Here is a 24,634-nt window from a genome sequence, read left to right on the forward strand (position 1 = left end):
TAATTTTACAGAAACTTTAAAAGGGTCTTGTGAAGCCTACATACAATTTAGTTATTATAATTATTTAAGAAGTTTTTAAACTTTTGCTCTTGATTGACTGTCTATTTTCCTTGCAGAAATCAAAGGAGATTTATGAAAACATCACCCCAAAACGCTGATCAAATTCAACATCTCTGCCAGGATATTTTTATTCTGACTCTGTTTTGCTTTTTTTTTTTTCATCTAATGTTTATTTACTATTGTTATGTCTGATATTGAGTTGCTGTGGGGGAGACCAGGGAAGGTTGTAACATGGGAAGAGTAACATAATCACTTCAGTGTTTTCCTACTGAATCCTCCCCAATCCAGAGAGAGAGAGAGCACTGAGAGAGAGAGAACTGATTTTGAGTAGCCTTGGAAAACCCAGATGAACTGGATTTGAGATTTGCTCTGCAAGTCAGTCTGTCCAAGATCCATTCAAGCACATTTAAAATTTTTCCAAATTTTCCAAGCACCAATCACAAACATTAAGGTTTAAACATTTAAAGCCTTACACGATGACCATCGCTTTGATTGGTTTAATCTATTTCGCCCAGAGGCATTTAAGCGGCGTCCGTTGGCGATGCCCCTTTGAAAATGGGCTGTGAATGAACCTTCCCCAGGTTTAGGATTTTGTATATATAGTATACAGGTTATATCAAATATAGTATTGGTCAAAATTTGTACCAGGGTCTGGTGTCAACCAGGCTAGATTTTGAGGTCAATAGTATCTTTTGTTTAGTAACAGTACTGTTGCAGATAAAATTCTATGAATTATATTATTTTATCATAATTTCCCTCCTGCTAATTTCAACTATGCTAATACAGCTAGCTAAACATTGGTTGACAGGGGTGGGTGGGTTGTAACACTTATTTAAAAAGTGTTATAACCATCCCTTTAGTAAGAATATTCTTGATTTTAACATTTTTAAAGGGCATAAAGAAAAACTGACAGAGGTGCCTCGGCCAGTGTTTTATGTAAAGTGGTTTGCATGAAGCAATTAAACAACTCAAAGCCAAAGAAAGTTTGGGTGAAATGCACCCTATGCAGTTTCTGGGCCCATCAAGCCTGCACTCGGCACACATAATCTGTCAGAACTGTGACTGTGATTAAGAATATACACACACACACACACACACTTATACGCACATTGACATTTTTTGTTAGACTTAAAGATGTCCAAAGACGTTCTTTAATCTGGTACATTGCAGTAGTGTTTATTAAGTATAGCAGTAAGTACTTTTGTTTAGATGATCAATTTACACACACAGATGTATTTTTTGTTAGACCTAAATAAGATGTTATTTAGTATAATGTTATTATTAAGTGTGCGGTTAAGTAAGTTTGTTCCAGTAGACAAATTTTAAACACACGCACATGTGAGTCAAACAGTCTTGTTTTTGAGAAAGAGACATTGTTATTTTATTTCAATAAATCTGTTTTTGAACAATATCATATGGTATGGCATCCATTTTTACTTCTTTTGTCTATTGTTACAACCTACCCCGGTAGTAGGTCACACATTCACTCATCTCCATCGGACAAACTTAAATTAATCTGATGGATGATGCAAAATAATGCAGTTTCTCAGGCTACAGCTGTTTTTATGTTCTGTTGCGTTGAGGACTTTTATCTTGAAGTTTCTCAAGGACGTTTGGTTTGAAATCTCTCTCTTCCCGTGTTTACTTCCGGTTAAACTGTTCCTTTATTACCCCTTTCACTCACTGGTGTCTTGTTTATTCTGCATGTAAATATAGTTATTATTATAGTCCTGTAGTTTATCTGAACACCCGTGTCACAAGGTGTTTTTCCCCCTATTTGATCCACGTTTCAACTTTAATCCTCTCTCCTCCCAACCAAGCTCCGACAGATGAACTCCGATGTTTTGATGAACCTGAGTGAAACTGGCACTTTGAGATGTCACACAATTTTATCTATGTACTTTGGGTTTTTACATTCACAAAAAATAAATAAATAAATAATTAAAATCACTATGGGCTTTTTGGCATTCCAGAAAAGTTGCAGAGGTAAAGTCAAGAATCTGTGTTTTTTTTTTTATTCTCCAGTCATGATTTTAGTCAAATTAATTCACCCATAAACAGAATTAATAATGAAACCGTCACACTACACACACAAACAGGTAAGTTCAAATAGCAGTAACATTTATCAGGCCAGGGGAATCTGTACTCACAACAGTTCAGGAAAGGGTCAAAATCCAGAGGGCAATTCGAGACACAAAACAAGAACAGGCAAGACTCTCGAAGTGTTGTGATATATAACAAGGACTCCACAACAAACACTAAACAGGCAGGGTATATATATATCAGAACATGACAATCATGATGGGGAACAGCTGAGTGCAATGAACAGAGATGAGCGCAGACAGGGATTGTGGGGAATGCAGTTCCAAAAGTGAATGACTCCCCAAGGAGGACCTCTAGTGGACACCAGGGAGCATGTGACAGAAACAGTGTAAAATGAGCAGTTACAATGACTTTTCTCTCATATCGAGCAAACTAGGGGGGTCAAACTGTGTCGTGGGAGGATTCACACAACACATAACACTACACATCAAAATCCCCAGTGTTAAATTAACACTTAAAAGTGAATTATATAAACTCTGAGCAGAGTGTTAAATCAACAATGAAACAGTGTTAAAGTTAATGAGATAATTAAGTGCATATAAATATTATAAAACGGAGCATGATGAAAACTGAAATCTATGGAGCCATGAAAGTTATTTCAAGAACTGGCTGTTATTTACAACTTTCTACATGACAGGCTATCTTGGCACATAGCAAGTCCTCTGATAAGACTGAACAAATATGGAGACATGGAGGAAAGGTCACCTCTAGCAGAACCATAAAAAACATTAAAACCCTAAACCCACGTTCATGTTAGAGTCTCCTATCACTTCACAGAATAATGCTATCAAAGCTCTTTTCATTTATTATCCTGAGCTGAGGTATAGTATACCTTGAATTTGGGTCTTTGTTCATTATTTTTGCATTTTTTTTACTCTACTGCAATAAACCAAGCTCTCCATTAAACGACCAACAGCCCTAAAATTTAATAAAATATTATAAAGACACATTATATGTAATTATATTAGATAATAATTGCATTTAACAGAATTGTTTTGTAAAAAGTGCTTTTTTATTCATTTTTGACCTGATTTTTCCTGCATTTACACTGTTCTGACCAGCAGGGGTCACCAGCGTGCGGCGATTTAAAACAGTGAATCAAAGTAGCATCAGTGTTAAAATAATATATAATTCAATATTATCTTATATATTCTATAATATTATCAACAATAATATTTTAGGGACATACAGATTCCAGCCATGAATGAATCATATGTTTTCAAGTTAATTTCCCTGTTTCAGAAAAGAAAAACATCCTCTAGTGAGCACCAGACAAAAAGACAAATCCAAAATTATAGGAACAATGACAATGGGACAAGTATGCTGCTACAAGAAAACCGTAAGTCTAAAGCTAGAGTATTTAAGTGATGGCAATCGTCTCAAAACAGTGATAATAGTCTACAAGACAAACACAGAATTCAATATTTTAAATAACAAACCACAGTCAATCTTTACACAACAGAACTAATCACGAGACTAAATTAAAAAGACAAACTAATCAGCACCTCATACAATTTCACAACTTCAAGTATAGGAAGACTGACTGTTGCACATTTCAACAAAGTTCTTCCAAATAAAGAGTAAGACTTACTATAATTTAATTACATTCTTTTATCAAGTACACGCACATTTGTGTGTTACTATGACCTGACAAACATCACATCAAGTACGCATATGTTTCAGCCAGTGTGTAACAACTTTTAACAGTCTAAATATGAAACACGTCAACATCATCAAATATGTGTTCAATTATCAGAATAACTCATTTAGCAAACTGTTTAAATAAATCAACAAATTTCAAAGCTTATAACGGCAGGTTTTGGTTTCAGTGTCGCTGCTAGAGTGTGTTTTCTGATGAAGTAAGGGTTAATATGTCCGTGTTTAAACCATAAATATTAGCACCATAAATATGACGGTCTTTTCCAGGAACAGCAACAAATATCAGGAATACACACTGAGGTGGAAACTCTTGGTCATAATGCCAACTTCCAAAACCGAGAGATTCAATGATCAGGAGAAAGTGTTGTAGGAACTTTTAAAAAATCTCTCCATTTTGTATCATCCCTGTCTTTAATATTCTCAAAATAATCTAGTTTAACACATAACTGATCTAGGTCTCTTTTTCCTACCATCTGAAAATCAAGCTCTTGTAACCTGTTAAATGTCAGCAGCTTTCCTACATCATTTTCTTCAAAACCAACCTTGGGAGAAATTAATATCTTAGGAAACAAAACTTCAGAAGGACCTCCAGACAGAAAACTGTTAACAAACAGGAGGAGTGTGGAGGGAAAAGATGCTTTCAAACCACCAATGAGCCTTTCCACCGTCCTGACTGATTTAATACCAGCCTGATTAGCAATCTCTATAATTGGCCTCCATTTTTTAGACAAGATATCAATCAAGTCAAAAACTTTTGTCAGCTTTTTTTCAAAAAAATGTTTAACCATTGTATTAGATGTACAAACGTTATCACCCAATATAGAGTTATAAAACAGTGGTTCTTCAAGGCCAAAATGATTCATTTCATTTCTAATCAATTTAACACGTCCAGGAGTTTAACACAGAAGTATAACATTTTACATCAGGTAAAAACTTTCCATCATAGGAAGACATTAAAAACAACTGCCTATCAAGACAAAACCCACCAAAAGTTCTGAGCAGCGCCAGACCAAACGATATCCATGGCCTAAAATCCACAGAGTAGAGCAGGCTCTGAACAGTCTTTAACCTCATCGCTTTAACCTTGGCAGCCAAATCGATCAACCCTTGACCCCCTTCATTGACCGGCAAATACAGAATTGCTGGGGGAAGCCAATGGTAGCCATCCCAAAAAAATTCAACAAAAGTCTTCTGCAGACGTTGCAGCAAATCTTTTGGTGGGTCAAGCACATTTAAACGATGCCACATCATGGAAGCTGCTAAATTATTAATAACGAGCACTCTTCCTCTATATGACAGTTGCTTTAGTATCCATCTCCATCTTTGTATACGCCCAGAAACTTTCTCAAACATTCCATCCCAGTTTTTCTGAATATATTGATCAGTCCCAAGGAAAATTCCCAGCACTTTAAATCCCTCTAGACTCCAGGAACAGTTCTGAGGAAGCACTGGAGGCCCTCCATTCTCCCATTCACCCAGTAAAAAGGATGCACACTTTTGCCAATTAATTCTAGATGAGGAAGCTTTTTGATAAACCTCCAAATATTCTCTCAAAATCCTGACATCCTGAGCAGATCTAATAAAAACAGTGACATCATCAGCGTATGCACTAAGCTTAACAGTTTTCAGGTCTGAGGTGGATGGACACACTGTAGATATGCCACATAACTTGTTTCTCAGTGCTACCAAAAAAGGTTCAATTGCAATTGCATACAGGATACCTGAGAGACCACACCCCTGCCTTATGCCTCTGCTTACTCTGAAAGGTCTTGTAACGGTACCATTAATTTTCAGCATGCTGTAGGTATCGGTATACAATAGTTTAATATAAGCAATAATAGATGGGCCAAAACCAAAAGCCTCAAGGCACTTAACCAGGAAACCATGATCGACCCAATCAAATGCTTTTTCCTGATCCAAAGACACAAAACCAATGTCAAAATTATGTATCTTTGCAAAAGAAATCAGGTCTCGAATCAAAAAAAGGTTGTCAAAAATAGTCCTTCCTGGAATGCAATATGACTGATCAGGATGAATCACTGAGGAGATTCTGTTAGTTAAAGATTTTGAAAAAATCTCATAGTCTACTCCAAGTAAGGAGACCGGACGCCAGCATTTCATGTCTTCAAGATCCCCCTTTTTAGGTAATAGGGTGACCACAGCTCTTCGTAGACTCAAAGGAAGTGTAGCTACCTCTGTTAAAACTCTCCATGAAAACAGCAAACAAATCCTTTCCGATGACTGGCCAGAAATGTTTATAAAACTCTGCATTAAGTCCATCCAATCCTGGAGATTTGCCTGAAGACAGTTCATTTACAGCAACAGATAGTTTATCAAAAGTCAAAGGTTTATCAAGCATGGTTTTCTCTCCTTCCGAAAGCTGAGGTAGATCCTTAAAGAGAACTTCAGCCATCTCTTCATCACAAGGTTCAGCTCTGTAGAGATCCTCATAAAAAGATAGTGCGTGAGAGATAATCGCATTAACTTTCCTCCCCTCTGGAAGTTTCAAACAGCCTAAAATCTTCTTATCCACAGTCTTCTTCTCAAAGTTAAAAAAGAACGAAGTAGGAGAGTCCATGCTATTAAAAGATGCGAATCGTGCACGAATCAGCGTCTCCTGGGCTCTTTCTTCCAGTAGATTCCTCAAAAGAAATTTATTCTGTTTCAAAGACTCAGCGTCACGGTCCCCTTCAAAATTGAGAAGTAGTATTTCCTGTTCAAGCTGTTCCATCTTCTTGTCCAGAAAACTTTTATTGTAAGCAGAGTAACTCTGGCAAAACAATTTAATCTGAGTTTTGCCAATATCCCACCACTGGCTCAGGGAAGTATACTTTGTTTTACTCTCTCTCCAGATCTCCCAGAAATAAGTGAAAGAGTGCACAAAATTCTGATCTAAAAGTAGCCTGTTATTAAATTTCCAAAAAAAAATCTTACTCTTAATGCTCTCTGCAGTAAAGAAATCAATAGATAGGCAATCAGGAAAAGGCCTTCCCGAGAAGACAGAGGGTCGGGCTGTGGTGACCTTTATGGAAAAATGGATTCCTGAAACACTCCATCTGGAAACGCAACCCAACCACACTAAATGTGTGTCTACAGCACGTCTCATATTGTATTTCTCCTGCAATTTACATGTGAAAATGAGCTTAGTAGTGTTTAGGTTTAGTAGTGGTGTGGGGTAGCCTAAATATCTATTCTACGTAGTGGTGTGGATTACACACAATAAAGTGCTTATCATATGCACGCGAAAGCTACATATGAAAAAATGGGTATAAATTGGAAGAGAAACAATGCGTGCTGTAGAGAAGCATATGGGTCGAGAGGTATAAATTATGAACTTTACTCATTTCCTAATTCTCTTCAGTGCATCTTTCAATGAAAGTATTAAAAATATAAATTATGTTTGATTGTCAGTCTCAGCCTGAATCTGAGTATCCTCAAAGAATTGTAACTCAGATCATGCGGGCTCTCGTCATCATCAGCACCATCCTGGAAGAAAACAGATTCACAGAAGGTTAAAGTAATGAGGAGGATTGATGTTTCATCTAAACAACACTACTATAGACTGGATTTAGTTTTTTCCTGTTGTTTGTACAGAGGATTAAATTTCCTAAATAAGTCATAAGATGCATCTGTAATATAGACCTGAAGTATTATTATTTAGATTTTCACATCTAAAATGCTTAAACTGTTGATTTGGTGCTTTATAATAAGAAACTTGCTCTCTGAAAAAGAGCACTTTGTTTTTTTGGGAGTTTTTGATCGTTTTGTTGTTTCACTGGTGAATATTTGCTTCTGTAGCTACTGTTAAAAAAGATACCGTTAGAAAAGAGAATACATTAGTACACACATAATTATGATAATATAAAAATATATTCATACCACTGTTCTTTTAAGTGCATTTTTGTACAGTAAATCTCATAGAACTTCTTCAGTCGGCGGATCCCGTGATACTGGTACATGGCTCTTTTTGCGGCGATAGTAAATCACACCAGCAATTACACCTGCAGAAACCAGCAGACCAACAACTACTCCTGCAACAGCTCCTGGAGACCGACCTGAATCTGGAACAACATCTACAGAGAAACAGACATTATTACTAGAGATTGAATTTTAATGCTGCACATCCAGAATTTAATAATATAATTAATGAGTATTTAAAGATATAATTTACCTGATAAATGGTTTAAAGGAGTTAAATGGCACTTAAGTCGAAAATAAATGAAGGTTTTTGATGAAAACATTCCAGGATTTTCTCCATATAATGGACTTCAATGGTAACCAAACGGTTCAAGGTCCAAAAGACAGTTTCAGTGCAGCTTCAAAGGGCTTTAAACGACACCAGACGATGAATAAGAGTCTTATCAAGCGAAACGATTACTCGTTTAAAAATTAAATAAAAAAAAAATCAGTTTTATAAGCTCAAATGCTCACCTTGCTCTGTTCATGACTCTCCTGTTCGAACTGGTTCATCAAAATGAATGAATCTTTTTTCAATGACTCCACGAACAGAGCAAGGCGAGCAAACCATTTGGTTACCAGTGAAGTGCATTATAATATAATGGAGAAATATAATTTATAATAATAATTATAATATAATTTTCTCCATATTAAGGAGAAAAATGCTGGAATGTTTTCATCAAAAACCTTAATTTCTTTTCGACTGAAGAAGGAAAGACATGGACATCTTGGATGACATGGGGGTGAGTAAATTATCAGCAAAAGTTTTTTTTTTTTTTTTTAAGTGAACTACTCCTTTAATCTGTTGTCTTAAGCAACAGCAATTAAACCTGCATTAGCACTGAAAAATCAACAGTTAACACTGTTCACAGCAAAACTGCATTTTTTTTTTTGATGTTAATAGCATTAGTTAAAGTCAAGCCCTTTGTATTGAGTCAATAGTCCTCAACAGCTATTGGGGTTCATTTAAAAATACTGTTTTTTCAAACTCCTCAAAGGAAAATGCATTGAAAGATTAAATTATACACTCACCAATGACAGCAACACTGAATCTCTTCACTGTAGTGATGCTGAAGGTTCTGTTGATGAAGATCATCTGTAGTTTATAAACTCCAGAGTGTGTGTTTGTGGTGTGTGTGATGTTCAGAGATCCAGTCTGATTATCCAGCTTCAGTCTGTCTCTGAATCTCTCTTTACACTGATCATCTGTACAGATCTTACTCTGATCTCCAGTGATTTCAGCGATGAGAATATCATTAAAATACCACTTCATCACATCATTTGGGTTTGTTATTACACCAGGATCTAAAGTAACAGATTCTCCCTTATTCACTTCATATAGTTTAGCAGCAGAAACACCTGAAACACAAACCAACAGATGCTGGAGGATCTTATCCTGGAGAAATGAACAACAGCAAACCCTCCACAACATGAACAAACTATTATCATGAATGCGATTGCACAAGCTCTCACTCTGAAAAGAAAGTTTGGTGCTTTTTACATCCTTATTTATTTCAAATCCTGATTTAAACAGATAATAATAGAAGTTGGTCAGAGATGCCTTGATGATACCTCACATATCCATTTCAACTCAACTGAAGCTTTCTACACTAATATATTTATCACAATTGGTCTTTATGGTTATCGTTCTTGTGAGAATGGGCCTTTAGCTATTTAATGATGTAAAGTGAGGTAATTCTATAAAATGAGATTATCTGCAAGATTTTACGTATACCCTCACGAAAAAGAAGTTTATTCAAGTGTGCCATTAGTATACTTCTTTTAAACTAAAAATAAGAAAGTACACTGTAAAAATTAATATGCTTTATCTAATCGATAAAATTGTGGCAACAGATTACAAGCAATATTATTTATTAAATTGAACAAATTAGAATTGAGTAATAGTTAATCAAATTAATATTCTAATTAATTCTAATTTGTGCAATTTAATTAATAATATTGCTTGTAATATGTTGCCACAATTTTATTGATTAGATAAAGCATATTATTTTTTTCAGTGTATACTTTCAGTTTATTTTTCCTGTACTTCTCAGAAGTATACTTCAAATTACACTTAAGTGTACTTGACTTATACTGAGAGAAAAGCAAGTATATTTGTCCTGTTCTTGTACTCAATCTTTTGATCCAGAAATACTTAAAAGTATAATTAAGTATTCAAAGTATACAAGTATTACAGTAAAAAAGTAAACTACTAGTATACCCATAAATTCACTTGCAGTACACATGAGATACATAATTATGAACTAGTTGTGCACTTACTGTTACACTTATAGTACACTTAAACATATACTTCTATGTACTAAAAGTGGCCCAATTTAGTCCCCAGCGGTAATAAAATAGTACACTTACAAGTTTACTACATAGTGACATTAGTATACTTACTACATAATATATACTTGAACATTACTTAAGTATACTACATAAAATGAACTTGAAATATACTTCTTTTTCGTAAGGGTACTATACGTGAATTAGTAAAGAAAATAACTCATTAAATGACTCACCCGTGACAGAAAGCCTGAAGATCTTGTCACTGCTGCTTCTGCTGGTGATGATCTTCAGTTCGTAGAGTCCAGAGTGTGTGGTGTGTGTGATGGTCAGATATCCAGTCTGATTATCCAGCTTCAGTCTGTCTCTGAATCTCTCATCTCCGTCTTCACACTGAACATCCGTACAGATATCACTGAGATCTCCACTGATTTGAGCGATACGAGTGTCATTAAAATACCATTTGATAACTTCTTGTTGGTTTGTTTGAACACCAGTGTATAGAGTGACTGAATCTCCCTCCATCACTGACAATGACACGTCATCTGTATCAGCACCAGACGAACCTGAAAAGAAACACAAGCTATAAAAAAATATACAATAGTGCAGTGAATTTTCTGATTTTGTGACCTAAGATTTTGTTTAAAGAAACATGTCTGGATATATTCAGTCCTGCAGAGTTTCACTCCAACCCTGATGAAACTCAACTGCCTGTCTCTTTATAACCCTTAATACCATGATTAGCTTTTTCAGCTGTGTTTTCTATGGATTGGAAAGCCTAGGGTTTTGAAAACCTGGTAGGGAAGCATTATTTTGTTGTCGGTGGATGACATTTGATTCAATTTATGATTCATACTGTAGGTTTTTGGTAAATGGACTGCAATTATATAGCGCTTTCATAGACCCAATGTAAATATTTGAACAGGAGGATTGGAAATTATTCTTATTAAATTATTTAAAGATATTGTGTTTTAGTACTGCCCTACAGAAGTTACATAAAATACTTGCATATTTTCCTCATATATTTAATTTTTTAAGACAAAATAAGTACAACACTCAAAAAAATTATATGTTGGCTTTAATTAATTTTAATTTGTCAACAGGTTCCACATAACTGGATTACGTTAAACAAACATAATTTGTTCATGTAACTTCAACATAATGGAGTTGTGTAATTGTAAATTACCCAATTTAAGTAGTCTCAACGTGAATTTTTAAAGGCTTCCTGACATGATTCAAAGGCATTTTATTATATTCATTCATCTATTTATATTCCATTTGATTCAGTGACATTTAATTAAATTGATAGACTTTAGCTAGCTATTTTAACATTTATTCTCTCTTAATTCAACCATATGCAAAGCATGCTGGGAACTAAAGTTAAGGCAACACAAATCAATCATGTAATCCAACACAAACAGATTAAGTAAACTTAAGTTGTTCGTAGATTTAAGCAGATTGAACACAATAAAATTAAGTTCGGGCAAAATGGCAGTCGGCTCGCACTATACTGCCACCCTCTGGATGTACACATTTTAAATGGTTTGTGTTTAGACAACACATTAGGATTTTGTACTGTAAATTTGAGACACAATTACATAGACCTAAATAGAAAGAAAAAAAACATTTAAAGTCAAAAATCACAATTATTATAATTAAACTATATATAAATATATTATGTAAAGTGCACAACCTCCCTAGTTCATTTTTTTTGAGTGAATTTGACCCCCAATCGTCCTGTGCAAAAGTTTACACCCCCTGAATTTGTGTTTCCTTCTGGAGCATCAGTGTATATGTCTGCACCATTTTGTAATAGTCGTGTCTCAGGTGTTATCCGTGCGAAAATATGGATCCCAAAAATAATTCAGTCACTGCCGGAAAGGGTTAAATTATGCAGGAGATTGTCACGGTGTGGGTTCTGTGTCTCGTTCCTTGTTCTTGTCTATCATGTGATTCCCTGTTTGCCATGTGTCTTGTTGTCTGATCATCGTTCCCATATATTTCTGATTAGCCACGCCCATTTTTCCATGTTCCTGTATGAGTTTCTTTGTTTGTTGTTTACCCTGGATTCCCTGTTTGTTTAGTTAATAAAGTGCTTGCGATTGGATGCAGTCTCTGCTTTATTCCTGACCCAACGTAAAAAAGATGCTGGGAAACCAAAGAATATTCAGGAACTAGTTCATTTCTCTGAAGAACTGTGGGGAGAACAGGACTGCTCAGGACAAACATGGAATTTATCATAAAAACAGTCATGGATCATCTAGGTTATGACACATACTAAGAATTAATTAAGTGTATGTAAACTTTTGAACTCAATAATCATAAATCATAAAATCATAATCTACGATCTCTTATTTATTTATTTTATTTTTTATGTAATGCAAGGTGTAACGTATGTCTTGTCTTCAACTATTAGGATAAACAAAATGTGATATGCTGATAAAATAATATTTTAGAGCTGAGCATAACTAAGCAAAACAGGAAAGCAATAAAGGTTATATAAAGTGTTGTCCAACAATAACCTGAATCCTTCCGTCACTCCAGCGTTTACAGTCACACAAACACTGGAAGAAAGATTGTAACAAGTAAATGTCTTACCGTTGTCGAGTAAAAACAAGATCACTGCGAAAAAATTGAAGAGAAACTTCATTTTCAAAACTTCCCCACAGAAAATGAATCCAGATTAATATTCATGAAAGCGTTCTGTTCTTCTACTTCACTGGAAACGCAGATCTTTCATTGATTCAACACAATGAAAGCGGTGACGTGAACGCTCCTGGCGTTTTGTAAAGGACTTTTCGCTGTTCCTTGTGTAATTTCACCTTATTTCAATTGCATAGCCCTCAGAACGGCAGAACTCAGGTGAAGAAAAAAGACCAAATAATGTTGAAATAATAATTAACTAATGAACACACAAAAACTCCTGGTGTTGAGTCGCATCAAGGTCAAAGTCTTTCATCACATGCAACCCACAGCACCTGCTCTACTACCCTAAACAGAGAGAGAGAGAGAGAGAGAGAGAGAGAGAGAGAGACTTTCAACTGAAAATGCAAATGGGGGAAATAAGGAAGCCGGGCAGGATTGTGACTGTAGACAGTAGAAAGAACACAGAAGCATTATTAAATGATATTTTCCGGCCCTTTGGATACTTTAGCACTGAACTCAGAAGATCAACAAAAGTATATTCTGATAAACAGGCTGCACGAATGAAAGAAGCATACAACAGCAAATCTAGTGAAAAGCGGAGGGAAATATTCTGATCATTAGTCAATCAGAATTGTTGTCCAAATAGTTGGACCAGAAATATTTCAGGATAGTAAATCATAATAAAGGTTAAAGATTACTAGTATCAGCGGTAGAGGGTTAATTCACTACCTTTACCTTACTATTTCTTAAAGGGGAAGATTTTTTTTTGTTAACATACGATCTCTTACTCCGGGTGTCAGCCACTGTGGTTACAGACGTGCAAGACAAAATTAGCTGCGTTTAGAGCTTCAAAGATTCAACAGGTGTAGCATTATGATCAAATGTGCAATAATAGACGCTAACATCATCATGTATGCCGTTCAGAAAGACAAAACCAGTTTATAGTTTACTTTGACGTGTCCAGTATAGACAGACTCAAACAGTGGTGGTGCCTACCTTCATCTGTTTAGACAAGCCTTTCACAAGCGATGCTTGCAATGTTTGAGTAGGAGGAGGTGCAGTGTGTGTTAAGTCAACTAAAGCAAGTCCAGAAACAGAAATCTGATACACCTTGTAGATGAATCCTGTTGACCTATATGTCTGTCTGAGAATCATAGGTACGCCTAATTTAATCGGTAGTGGGGTATGGGGAATTATGTGTTGTGTATTAGTGTGTGTTCACCAGTATGTTTGAAGGTTCTGTATGAGGTACTACTTGATAGTCCTGCAAACAAATCTCCCTACAGGGACAAATAAAGAGATTGATTGATTCTGCGCCTGCGTGTAAGTAAATTTATCATCAGGAATCAATAGTCTATATTCATCACTCAGAAAGGGAAACTGAAAATGGACAGCAGATATTCAAATCTTAAACAAAGCAGCACGTGCTTATCGTTTTGAATATTAGCCATACAGGTTTTTTAGCCGATTACTACTAGTCCAATTACAATCAGATTATTATGGTGCATGTAAATGAAGCTACTGTCTCTCTATCCGTCATTCACTGCTAACAGCTCACACCCACAGAAAGGTCTGGTGTATTATTCAGTGTTGTGGTGAGCTATCAATGTGTTTGTTAGCAAAGATGTGTGATTATTAAGAGTCTAGTTTAACCTCCGACAATGATTTGACTGTTTTTGATGGATTCAGGACTTTGGCCAAACAAGGTCGATTTTAACTTGGTGATAATAAAAAGCTCTTCACTCTTTTGTGCAGTCATGAACTGAGATTGGTTGTGCAGGCATTAACCATGAGAGTCATTAAGCAGGACAGGAAGAAGCTCTTTCACCTAGAAAATAAACACACGTGCGCTATACCCACTCTTCATCTCGGAAGAAAACCCACCACAGACGGTTTCAGTTTGACTCAGACGACGAGCTGCTAGAGTCTCAATGTAAGGCGACAGACATTAACGTTTTAATTAGACTTTTGACTGAACAATTGAAGAGAATGATTCACGAGTTTACTTTGTTCTGTTTGTACTGGTGGCGTCTGACTGGTAAGTTCTCTCTTTTTTTGGCTTAATATCAGTAACATTCTTCACAGATATTAAAAGTCATGGAAAATAAAGTAAATTGCTTTTGATTCATCTTGCGGAGAATTCTTCATTATGCTACTTTCAAATCTGAGGCCCAGCTTGCATGATTTGGGATGGGGACCATGTTAAAGTTCCCCGATATTTGCAGGTTTTTCCTGACAGTGTATCAGTGTATAAAATGGTGTTTTGACTATAAACTCAAGCTAAATCACTTCATGTGATAGTCAGTGGCCGTCTTCTAAGCGGACGAGGTGATCGTAAGCCTGTTTAAATGAGAGTTATGAATGTAAAGCAGAAGCGATCCGTAAAGATTGATGAAAAAGCAGGCTAAACAAATGCATTAAGAAATACTTTTGTAATTTTCACATATTGTATGCTTTACCAAAAAAAAAAAAAATGTGGGGTTGGGGTGGGGTGAGGGGACATCGCCATTTTTGTGGGTTTTAATTATCTTATTTAGCCCTGAACAACTACAAAAGTAATATACATTCATTAATCAGAAAAAAAAAATCTACTTTTCTAAATATTTAAGAATGTAAAGGTTTTAACTAATATTATGTTTATATATCTGCCCTTTCATTTGTTTTTGCTGTTTTGCGGTTGCTCTGAATGTTTTTCATTTCACAATTTCACAAAATCTTCAGCTGATTTCAGGCTTTGTAAACCATCAGAACAATTAATCTGTGTAAATCTGTGTGTTCATCAGGTGTGTTTGGTGATTCAGTGTCAGTGATGGAGGGAGATTCTGTTACTCTAAACACTGATGTTACTGAAATACGCAAAGATGACCACATACTGTGGAAATATGGAGCTGAAAACTCTCTGATAGCTAAAATGAATAAAAAGAACCGAATCTTCTCCACATCTGATGATGTTCCTGGTGGGAGATTCAGAGACAGACTGAAGCTGGACGATCAAACTGGATCTCTGACCATCACAAACACCACAACTGAACACACTGGAGTTTATAAACTAGAGATAACTGGAGCGAAAAAATCATCAAAAACATTGAATGTTTCTGTCTATGGTGAGTAGAGATCATTTGTCCAAACGTTTACATTTTTATGTTTTATTGAAAACATATCCAGTAGGAATTAAATCAACAGCATTTGTGACACTGACTGTATATATATATATATATATATATATATATATATATATATATATATATATAATCATGGGGATGATTAGGAGGCCATGATGGACAGAGGCCACTGGGCAAATTTGGCAAGGATGCCGGGGTTACACCCCTACTCTTACGACAGACATCCTGGGATTTTTTGTGACCACAGAGAGTCAAGACCTCGGTTTAACGTCTCATCCGAAGGACGGAAACAAGAGCCCCCCCAAACACTCTACACTGGAGGACAGATTTCCATCTGGTGACACGGAGGATGGACCTCAACATCGGTCTCTCCTCTTCTTTCAAGTGTTACTCACTGCAGAGTGGACGGGATGGGATGGGATTAGTCCAGCTCCACCTCTTTGTCCTCTTCAGATTGATACACAAGACTATTTTAGAACATTTTTCATATATAGGGCGCACCGGATATATAGGATACTGCAGTCCAACGTTTGACTGGGTTTGCGTTATGCATCCACTAGATGTGCTAAAGGGAATTTAGCGAGTATGTGGCGCCGGAGGTGAGGCGTTTGTTTAGTAAGAGTGAGCGCGCTGGGGCGGGCACGTAACTAAGTTCGCGGGTGAATTTAATAACGCGGAGCGTTGTTAACCAATTGATCCATATATAAGGCGCTCTGGATTATAAGGCCTACTTTTTTTTTGTTGAGAAAATTAAAGGCTTTTAAGTGCGCCCTATAGTGCGGAAAATACAGCAAAAATCCCTTTGCCATGAGAAAAGACAGAACACGTGTGAGACCTCTGATCGAATACCGCCATTGGATCGAATTAGACGGCCTTAGGCTGTGTGTCCACCAAAGCGTTTTTCCACGCACCTGACGTATGTTTTCAATTGTTTTCAATGGGAGCGCTGCGTTTTTTAAACGGCATGAGCGTACCGAGGCGCTGAGCGTTTTTTTCACGCTGAAGCGCCCGGCGTTTTTACTGGTCGCTGGGAGTTGAAAAATGTTCAACTTTGGATAAAACGCAGCACTCATCACTGTCACTTTTTACCCAGCCATCCAATCACAGTGGAGGAGGGGCGGGACTAAACCACACCGACCAACTGTCACAACATTCAAACTGCTGCATATATTCTGTATCATAGCAACGAAACGTCTCAACAGAAAAAATGCTGCGCTGCCAAAACGCTCTCAAGCGGCCAAAGCACGGCGTCTTCAGCAGAGCGTCTAGCGTTCTCAGCTGGATAAAAACACTTTGGTGGACACACGGTCTTACACCGATCACACACAAAGAGTTGCTACAATCAAGCACCAAAGAGAGAAGCTTTTGAAAGGGAACCGCTTCATTTTTTTGATGCGCTGTTCGCTATAAACTTCAGAAATTGTAAAATTCCGCAATTATGTCCCACCATCCAGATGGAACCAATCAGGGTCCACCATTTAAATACCACTGCCCTAAAAACTCTCACATTGAAATGAGATTTTTGTGTAGATTAATTAATATTTCTCTCATGTTTCTCAGCTCGTCTGCCTGTTCCTGTCATCATCAGAAACTCTTCACAATGTTCATCATCATCATCATCAAATTGTTCAGTGGTGTGTTCATCATCAGTGTTGAGTGTGTGTGACGCGACTCTGTCCTGGTACGCAGGAATGAGTGTATTGTCCAGCATCAGTGTGTGTGATCTCAGCATCAGTCTCTCTCTACCTCTGGAGGTGGAATATCAGGATAAAAACACCTACAGCTGTGTGCTGAACAATCCCATCAGCAACCAGACCACACATCTGGACATCAACACACTCTGCAGACACACATGTGCAGGTACACCACCACTCATCAGATATATGTGTGTGTGTGTGTGTGATTACTGACCTGATCTCTAATGTCTCTCTTTAGACATCACAACACAGTCTCCTTCTCCTATTCCAGAGTCAGTGTCTCTGATAGTGTTGATCTCTGCTGCTGCTGCTGCCGGATCTCTGTTGATTATAGTTGCAGTCGTGATCTGCTGCATCTGCAGGAAACGTAAAATAATAGGTCAGGAGATCAAGCAATTAATGCATATTTTAAAATATTTATCTTTTATGAAGCACTAATTTTAATATTAAATTGAAAACTGTTGTTTTAAACATGTATACATTATGTTATTGTTCATTTAGTTCAAACACAGGCAAAAGACATGAAGGATTCTGCATTATGTAAACCAACAAGACGGAAAAAGGTAAGATCATTCTGTGTTGCAGTCAGTTAATCTGTTACATACAGTCAATGAACAAATGTGGATAGTCCACTGTGTTAATTATTACCTTCAGGAGGACATTACTAGATGAAGCATGTTTTTATGCTACAGTGTAAAAACTAACATACAGTATTTCCATTTTGCAGACCTATAAATATTTTTTTTCCTTAATAACAATAAAATATGATTATATTCAATGATCTAGTAAAAAGTTTATAGGCTTCTCAGCGTAGCTACTGTTATGACTATGTCACGATTCACATTCATTGCATATTTTTTCCATATGAAAGTGAACTATACTCCTCCGTTGCAGTGCTTGGATGTGTCACTGTGTTCTCACATCTTTACCACAAACATATATTCAATTCTTTTTAAACACAAAAGTTTTTATCCTTTTGTACACAGTACATTTACACTTTCATAGACTTATTCACATTACATTTAAACAACTTATTTATCGCATAACTTAAGTTGCTCAAGCAAGTGGCATATATATATCAATATAAATTATTTAAATGGTTGCCCTTGTGTTGCTTGACTGTCTGTTTTTCCTTGCAGAAATCAAAGGAGCCCATTTATGGAAATATACACCAAAAATGTTGATCAAATACAACATCTCAGCCTCATCTAATGTTTTTTTTCTTTTGCACCTGCCCTCTCATAAGCACTATTGTTATGGTTTAATTTAGTGGTGCAAAAAAGGCAGAAACTTAACTAAATGTTATTTTTTTAGCTTAAGGACTTTGGCTTAACACGTGGAGACTTTATAACATTTTGATCTCACTCTTTTACTGGTCTGGATCACCTGGTCTACTCCTGCTTAAATAAATAGAAAACTTAATATGGAATGCATCGTTTTTCTTTTTACAGTATCAAACACACGTTCTGGATATTTTAGCACAACACATCATCGCCCTCTAGTGTCCAAATCATAAAATTACATCTCTAATAATAGTAGCCTACTACTTTTCCGATAAAGTGAGCTATAAATAAATGTTTCAGTTCTCACCATGGGCGAGGCTAGCCCCTTTTTAGGGGTGCTTCAGCACCCCTAAAAAGGAGCTCAGCACCCCTAAAACTTGGAGAAAGAAATTTGTTATTCTAAAAATTTTGTTCGTCTTTGACACGGTTAAATAATGTCCAAAACATACTCAGTAGTTTGTGGTTTAAAATGAAATGAAAATGAAAACATTTCTCTTCTTCTAACGTTACTTCTTTGAACCTGCACCGCTCAGCAAGGCCGTCATCCAGCGCGAAACACACGCAGAATTGTGAGAATCCGGGCCATTAGGTAGTTTTGTGAATCAATTGAGACGCTCCAGAGCTGTGTCTCACACTTCTTTTCTTTCAGTTGTTCCGATTCCGAAACCATATCGGTGAGTACTGGAGTCAGTATCCTGAATCATTGGTACACCTATAATAAGTGTTTATTTTCGGACTGTTTTAGTCTAGCGGGTCGCCGCCGCTGTGGAGTAACGGTAACAGAGTGGCAATCGGGAGAGTCGGGAGTTTTCCCGGTGAGCCGGTGGTGTTTCGAGGCCGCGAGCGCCGGTCTGATAAAATGTATACATTTCAAGTTCGCCATGCGCCCAAGCGAGGGGAAGCAAAAAATCGAATCCACGATATGGCTGTGTGCCTATATAAAACAGCACAAGACTTTAATAGGCATCCAATTTTGCTGGGTGATTTAAAGAAAAGTGTGCACTTTGCTCACGCGATCAGCATGGTTATATCTGGTGTTTTCTCCTAAATAAAAGCTTTGGGTTTATTTCTTGCAAGTGTAGAAATATGACAAAAGTATTTTAATTTTCCTATAGTGTAGCCTAATGTTGACTAAAATATTTTGAAATATTAATTTTCACTTATATAGTACATTTATAGGCTATATGGATTTTACATCATAGGAATAATTATATAAATCATTATTACATTATTATAATTGTTTGGGGTCCTAAAACACCATTGATAATGTAATGTAGACTGAGACTCAACTAAAAAGATGTTTGAGCCCTCTTTATTGTCCTAGTACAAATCAATGCTTTTTCTTTGTTCAATGAGCAGTTCGTTGAAGGTTGAAGCTCTTAATTTTGATCTCTCAAAGAGCACGAGATTGATGCATTTAACCTTAAAATGTACAAATTTTTCTAGCGGGGGAGCATGCCCCCGAACCCCCCTAGGAACAGAGGCCAACCAACATAGTTTTACAAATTTGTTAAGATCTTTAAGGTTGCCTATTTTTACTCCTGGCTGGGGAACTACCGATGAAAATTAGCTATTTTAGCTAACTCGGGTACATTTTCATTGTTCTAATGTTGATTAATGTGTACACTGTCCCCCTTACAAATAAATAAATAAATAAATAAAATGAAGAGAGAGAGGGAGCGTATGGATGTAAAATGTGGGTGGTGGCGGTGGAGCTCATTGGGTGCTCAGCACCCCTAAAGCTCTGACCCTAGAATCGCCCCTGGTTCTCACAGAGGAAAAGCTGAAAATAACTAGTGATGGGCGCTTTCAAAACACCATTCATGAAGATTCGAAACCTTTATGAATCAATCAGCCAGCCAGTCACCCTTCTTCTTTTTTTCATTTGCTGTCAAAGTCACATGATTTCAGTCAACGTCATAGCCACGTGATTTTTTTTACCTGATCACGGATCGATTTTATACATTTCTAGACATTTAATTACACATACGTATAACTAAAAGAAAAAGCTGTAGTTAAAAAGTCTCACTGGTCTGATAATCAATAAAACAAACAAACAAAAAAAAATCCTACAATTTAATAAAATTACGCATATTATAAAGACACTTGTTGTTTAATGCAAATATATGATTTGTTAACTGTCTTTAATAGATTAAACCTTCAATAAAACGTTTACAATGGGTTTGGAAACGGTGTTTGTACGCATGTTTGGTCTGAGTTTTCGCTGTCCTGACCAGCAGAGGTCGCCAGCGTGTGGAGATTCGAGCGATTCAAAACAGTGAATCATTATTTTAATATTAGAATAAAAATATCCTACATATTTTCACTGAGTGTCTGCATTGATAGTAAATCGCCCTGAAGAACAATTAATTCTTGCTAGGACCAGAAGACAGACCTGAAGCTGTAATGATAATTACAGATTGACTGTCTTTAGTTAACCTATGGTTTACTTTAGTTTTAACCTATGATATTTACTGTCATCACATTCATTATCGAAATTGAGTGGCGCCATCTGGTGGGTTTGAATAAGCAACATTACAGCACATGCAACATGTTCCTTTAAAAATAAGAGTCATGTGACATAATGTGAAAATTGTGTGTAACTTGATGTGCATGTGAGGTGTACCTCAGTTATGTTTTGATGCTGATTCAGAGCTCACGTTTCATAAATTGGATCGATTTAACTAAATATTGAACTGTATTTTAACTACTCACTAATGGCAGAAACACTGAAGCACTTAAAAAAACAAACTGAGAAATAGTTTTTTTTTCTACATAATGATTGTCAGTAGAGAAATATGTCTCAAATCATAATGTAACATACAAAGAAATAAAAAGAACATTGATTGACACATTCACACTTATCTCCATCTCCATCGGACAAAATTAATCTAACGGATGATGCGAAATAATGAGTCATATAAACCACATCCTGATCCACACCCCCACAATCTGATAGTATTCACTGCATATTTTCAATAAACCACAATAACATCAGTTTCTCAGGCTCCAGCTGTTTGTATGTTCTGCTGCGTTCAGGACTTTTATTTTGAAGTTTCTCAATGACGTTTAGTTTGTAATCTCTCGCTTCCTGTTTATCGGTTCCTCATTAGCGTTGGCAAGTGAACATCAAAAACCAGATGAACTATGTCCAACTCATATTTGGCCACAGAACCCTTATCTACCCCCTTCACTCACTAGTGTCTTGTTTATTCAGTATGTAAATATAGTTATTATAATCCTGTAGTTTATCTGAGCACCCGTGTCACAATTTGATAACGCTTTGAAAATAGATCCACGCTTCAACTCTTTCCTTCCGTCTTTTTTTTTTTTTTTTACCACAGGTGGAAATTTAAAAAAAAATTAAAGGAAATACTCTCTAAACTTTTGAATAGTTAAATATGATAATTGTGTTACTGTTTCTCTCCCTCTATAGTAAGTCAAACAGTGCTCATCTTGTTTGTTTTCTCCAGTAGATTAAAGTGTCTAAAATCTGATAATAGTGTCAGGACAGGAAGAAGCTCTTCACCTACAAACTAAACATTCTCATGCACCGAATGCACATTCTCACCTGCAAGACGTGTGTCCACCAACAGATCAAACCACATTTTTGTAAAAAAACCGACCGCAGCAGTTTCAGTCTCACTCACAACATGAACTTCAGAGAAACTGGCACTGAGAGGTGGCACACGATTTTATCTATGTACTTTGGGTTTTTCCATTCAATCAAAATGTGGAAAATATACATTTAAAATCACTTTTTCTGCTTTCTGAAATTTCCAGAAAAGGTGCAAATAAAATCAACAATCTGTGGTTTGTTAACTGGTTAACCCCCCCCCCCACTCCTCCAGTCATGATTTTAGTCAAAATTATTTCTTAACAGCACACAAATAAATAATAAATGAAGAGTAAAGTTAATTCATCCATAAACAGGATTAAAAGTTTAATAAAGAAACCGTGTAAAATGAAGAGTTAAAATGACTTTCCTCTCACATAAAGACACAAACATTTCTAGTTTCCGTGTTTTCACACTCTGAGGTGTTGCCCGTACACAGCTAACATTCGTTTACCACTTTTTTTGAGACATTCGAGCATTTGTGGTCGGAAATGTACAGTCTTTTGCCCTCATCTCAACAGCCAGTACAAAAGTTCACCCTACGTCAGCAATATCTGAGGCATAAAGATTAATAAAAGAAAAGTAAACATACATTTCAAAATCATGATAATGGTAAACACATCAAAATGATACTAATGAGAAACACATCAACATCATAATAATGATTTCTTAAAATATGAGGATGACGTTTGATTAAATGATACAACATAAGAAATATATATATATATATATTTATTTTTTGATTCATCAACCTTCATTTAACTGAGAAAAGTACAAAGAAGAGATATCATTGACCAACTTAATATTTATTTCGTAAATATGAACAAATTTTGATAGCTACACACTCCAACATGTTTACCACTGTGTCACATCACCTTTCCTTGAGTAACACAGATTCAAGTTGCATTTCTTGATGCATTAGCAGATCAGGGGTCAAAGGTCACGCACATTCAACACAGGTCTCCTGCCTTGCACTTAGACGGACTAAGATATATCTGAATCGTTTCACGGTATAATACATGGAAGATGGCGAAACACCGGGATACTTTGTAATCCTGCATTGCGAAATTTTTGAATTGTTTGAGAATTCATGATATTTGGCACAAAGTGGTGAACCCATGACCCATTTTTTTTGGCTGATGCTCCTTTTTATACCCACATACGACACCCTCACCTATTACCAGTTCACCTACTTATTGTGGGCTGTTTCAAATCAGATTAACTTTGATGTTGTGAGGTCAACAGGGGGCGCTCACCCTTGGGTCTGTGTGGGTCCTAAAGCCCCAGTCGAGTGACGGGGGACACTATACCGTAACAAGCACCGTCCTTCGGATGAGATGTTAAACCGAGGTCTTGGCGCTGTGGTCATTATGAATCCAATGGCATTTCTCGTAAAGAGGGGTCTGGCTAACGTCAGACCACGTCTCATTGACCACATGTTCATGTTCTTGTATTTGAGGCGTTTCTCTTTCATTTTACATCATACCTAACTTTGTTTAAAGTCTGTGCAGCCATAAAAATCTAAATCTGTTTATGTTTACAAAATACATAAGTTGGTGAAAACGTTGGACTTATTTTCCTCAACGCATTTCTCTGTATTTTGTACTTTATCGACTCTTAGTCAATTAAACGTGCAGTAGAAATGTCCCTACATTTCTGAAAATTGGGTTGTACCATTAAATGTAGTTTAATCATAATATTCTCTTACTTTTTATCCATTTAACTAGCCTGACTTCGACATACTCATATTCTGGTCAGAGTATGTGTCTGAAACGGCTCCGTAGGGCTTTGATTATGAGGCGTGTCTTAACCGAACCAGGAAAAAAAAACCTCTGCACTCAATTGGATAGTCGGTAAACCTACAACCAATCAGAGCAACGCAGTAAGTCAGCTCCTTTGCATACAGTTGTCAACAGAACTTACTTATTTTAGGAGTAAAATAACGAGTGTTGCTTTTTTCACTTGGTCCTCCATGAGTGCGACCAAAGGAGAAACCACAACGACCACAGGCTTTTCATTACGTCCCATCTTCTTAGCGACCGCCAGAGCCAGCTGATAAGTTACACTTTTTCCGAATATCTTTCCGATCGACAAATGCCTTGATTGCAGTTTTTTGTTTGTCTGTTTAAAATTAATGCGCTGTCGATTTATTTCACAACAGACGCGACAGTGGAATCTATACATCTCGATTCTCCAGCTGCC

At 36.5% G+C, this 24,634-nt stretch overlaps 2 protein-coding genes across 5 annotated transcripts in view; one reads left to right on the forward strand and one right to left on the reverse strand.

Moving 5' to 3' along the window:
- Positions 1–3,272: 3,272 nt before the first annotated feature.
- Positions 3,273–24,634, reverse strand: part of LOC120486601 (uncharacterized) — a 147,053-nt gene continuing 125,691 nt past the window's right edge. Inside the window, exons 1-5 of one of the 3 annotated variants that reach the window (XM_089121523.1) lie at positions 17,748–17,806; positions 10,305–10,634; positions 8,812–9,138; positions 7,702–7,895; positions 3,273–7,308 (exon numbers count right to left, since the gene is read on the reverse strand). In XM_089121523.1, the coding sequence (XP_088977649.1) occupies positions 7,738–7,895; positions 8,812–9,138; positions 10,305–10,593 (774 nt within the window). In that variant the 5' untranslated portion in view covers positions 10,594–10,634; positions 17,748–17,806 and the 3' untranslated portion in view covers positions 3,273–7,308; positions 7,702–7,737. Of the gene's footprint in view, positions 7,309–7,701; positions 7,896–8,811; positions 9,139–10,304; positions 10,635–12,666; positions 13,091–17,747; positions 17,807–24,634 lie in introns of those variants that run through there. The other 2 variants (XM_039682740.2, XM_089121525.1) reach the window with 2 other exon arrangements.
- LOC120486663 (uncharacterized) lies at positions 14,463–18,962 on the forward strand. Of its 2 annotated transcripts, none has more exons than XM_089121718.1 (6): positions 14,463–14,752; positions 15,498–15,818; positions 17,397–17,696; positions 17,772–17,912; positions 18,035–18,096; positions 18,673–18,962. In XM_089121718.1, exons 1-6 carry the CDS (start codon positions 14,704–14,706, stop codon positions 18,715–18,717), a joined length of 918 nt encoding a protein of 305 aa, XP_088977844.1. In that variant the 5' UTR covers positions 14,463–14,703; the 3' UTR covers positions 18,718–18,962. The 2 variants fall into 2 exon arrangements, with proteins under 2 accessions (XP_088977844.1, XP_088977843.1); XM_089121717.1 differs by having other exon boundaries at positions 14,558–14,752; positions 17,805–17,912.

The sequence above is a fragment of the Pimephales promelas genome, chromosome 2 (genome assembly GCF_988280905.1).
Source record: "Pimephales promelas chromosome 2, fPimPro1.hap1.1, whole genome shotgun sequence".
In the NCBI taxonomy this organism is placed as follows: domain Eukaryota; kingdom Metazoa; phylum Chordata; class Actinopteri; order Cypriniformes; family Leuciscidae; genus Pimephales; species Pimephales promelas.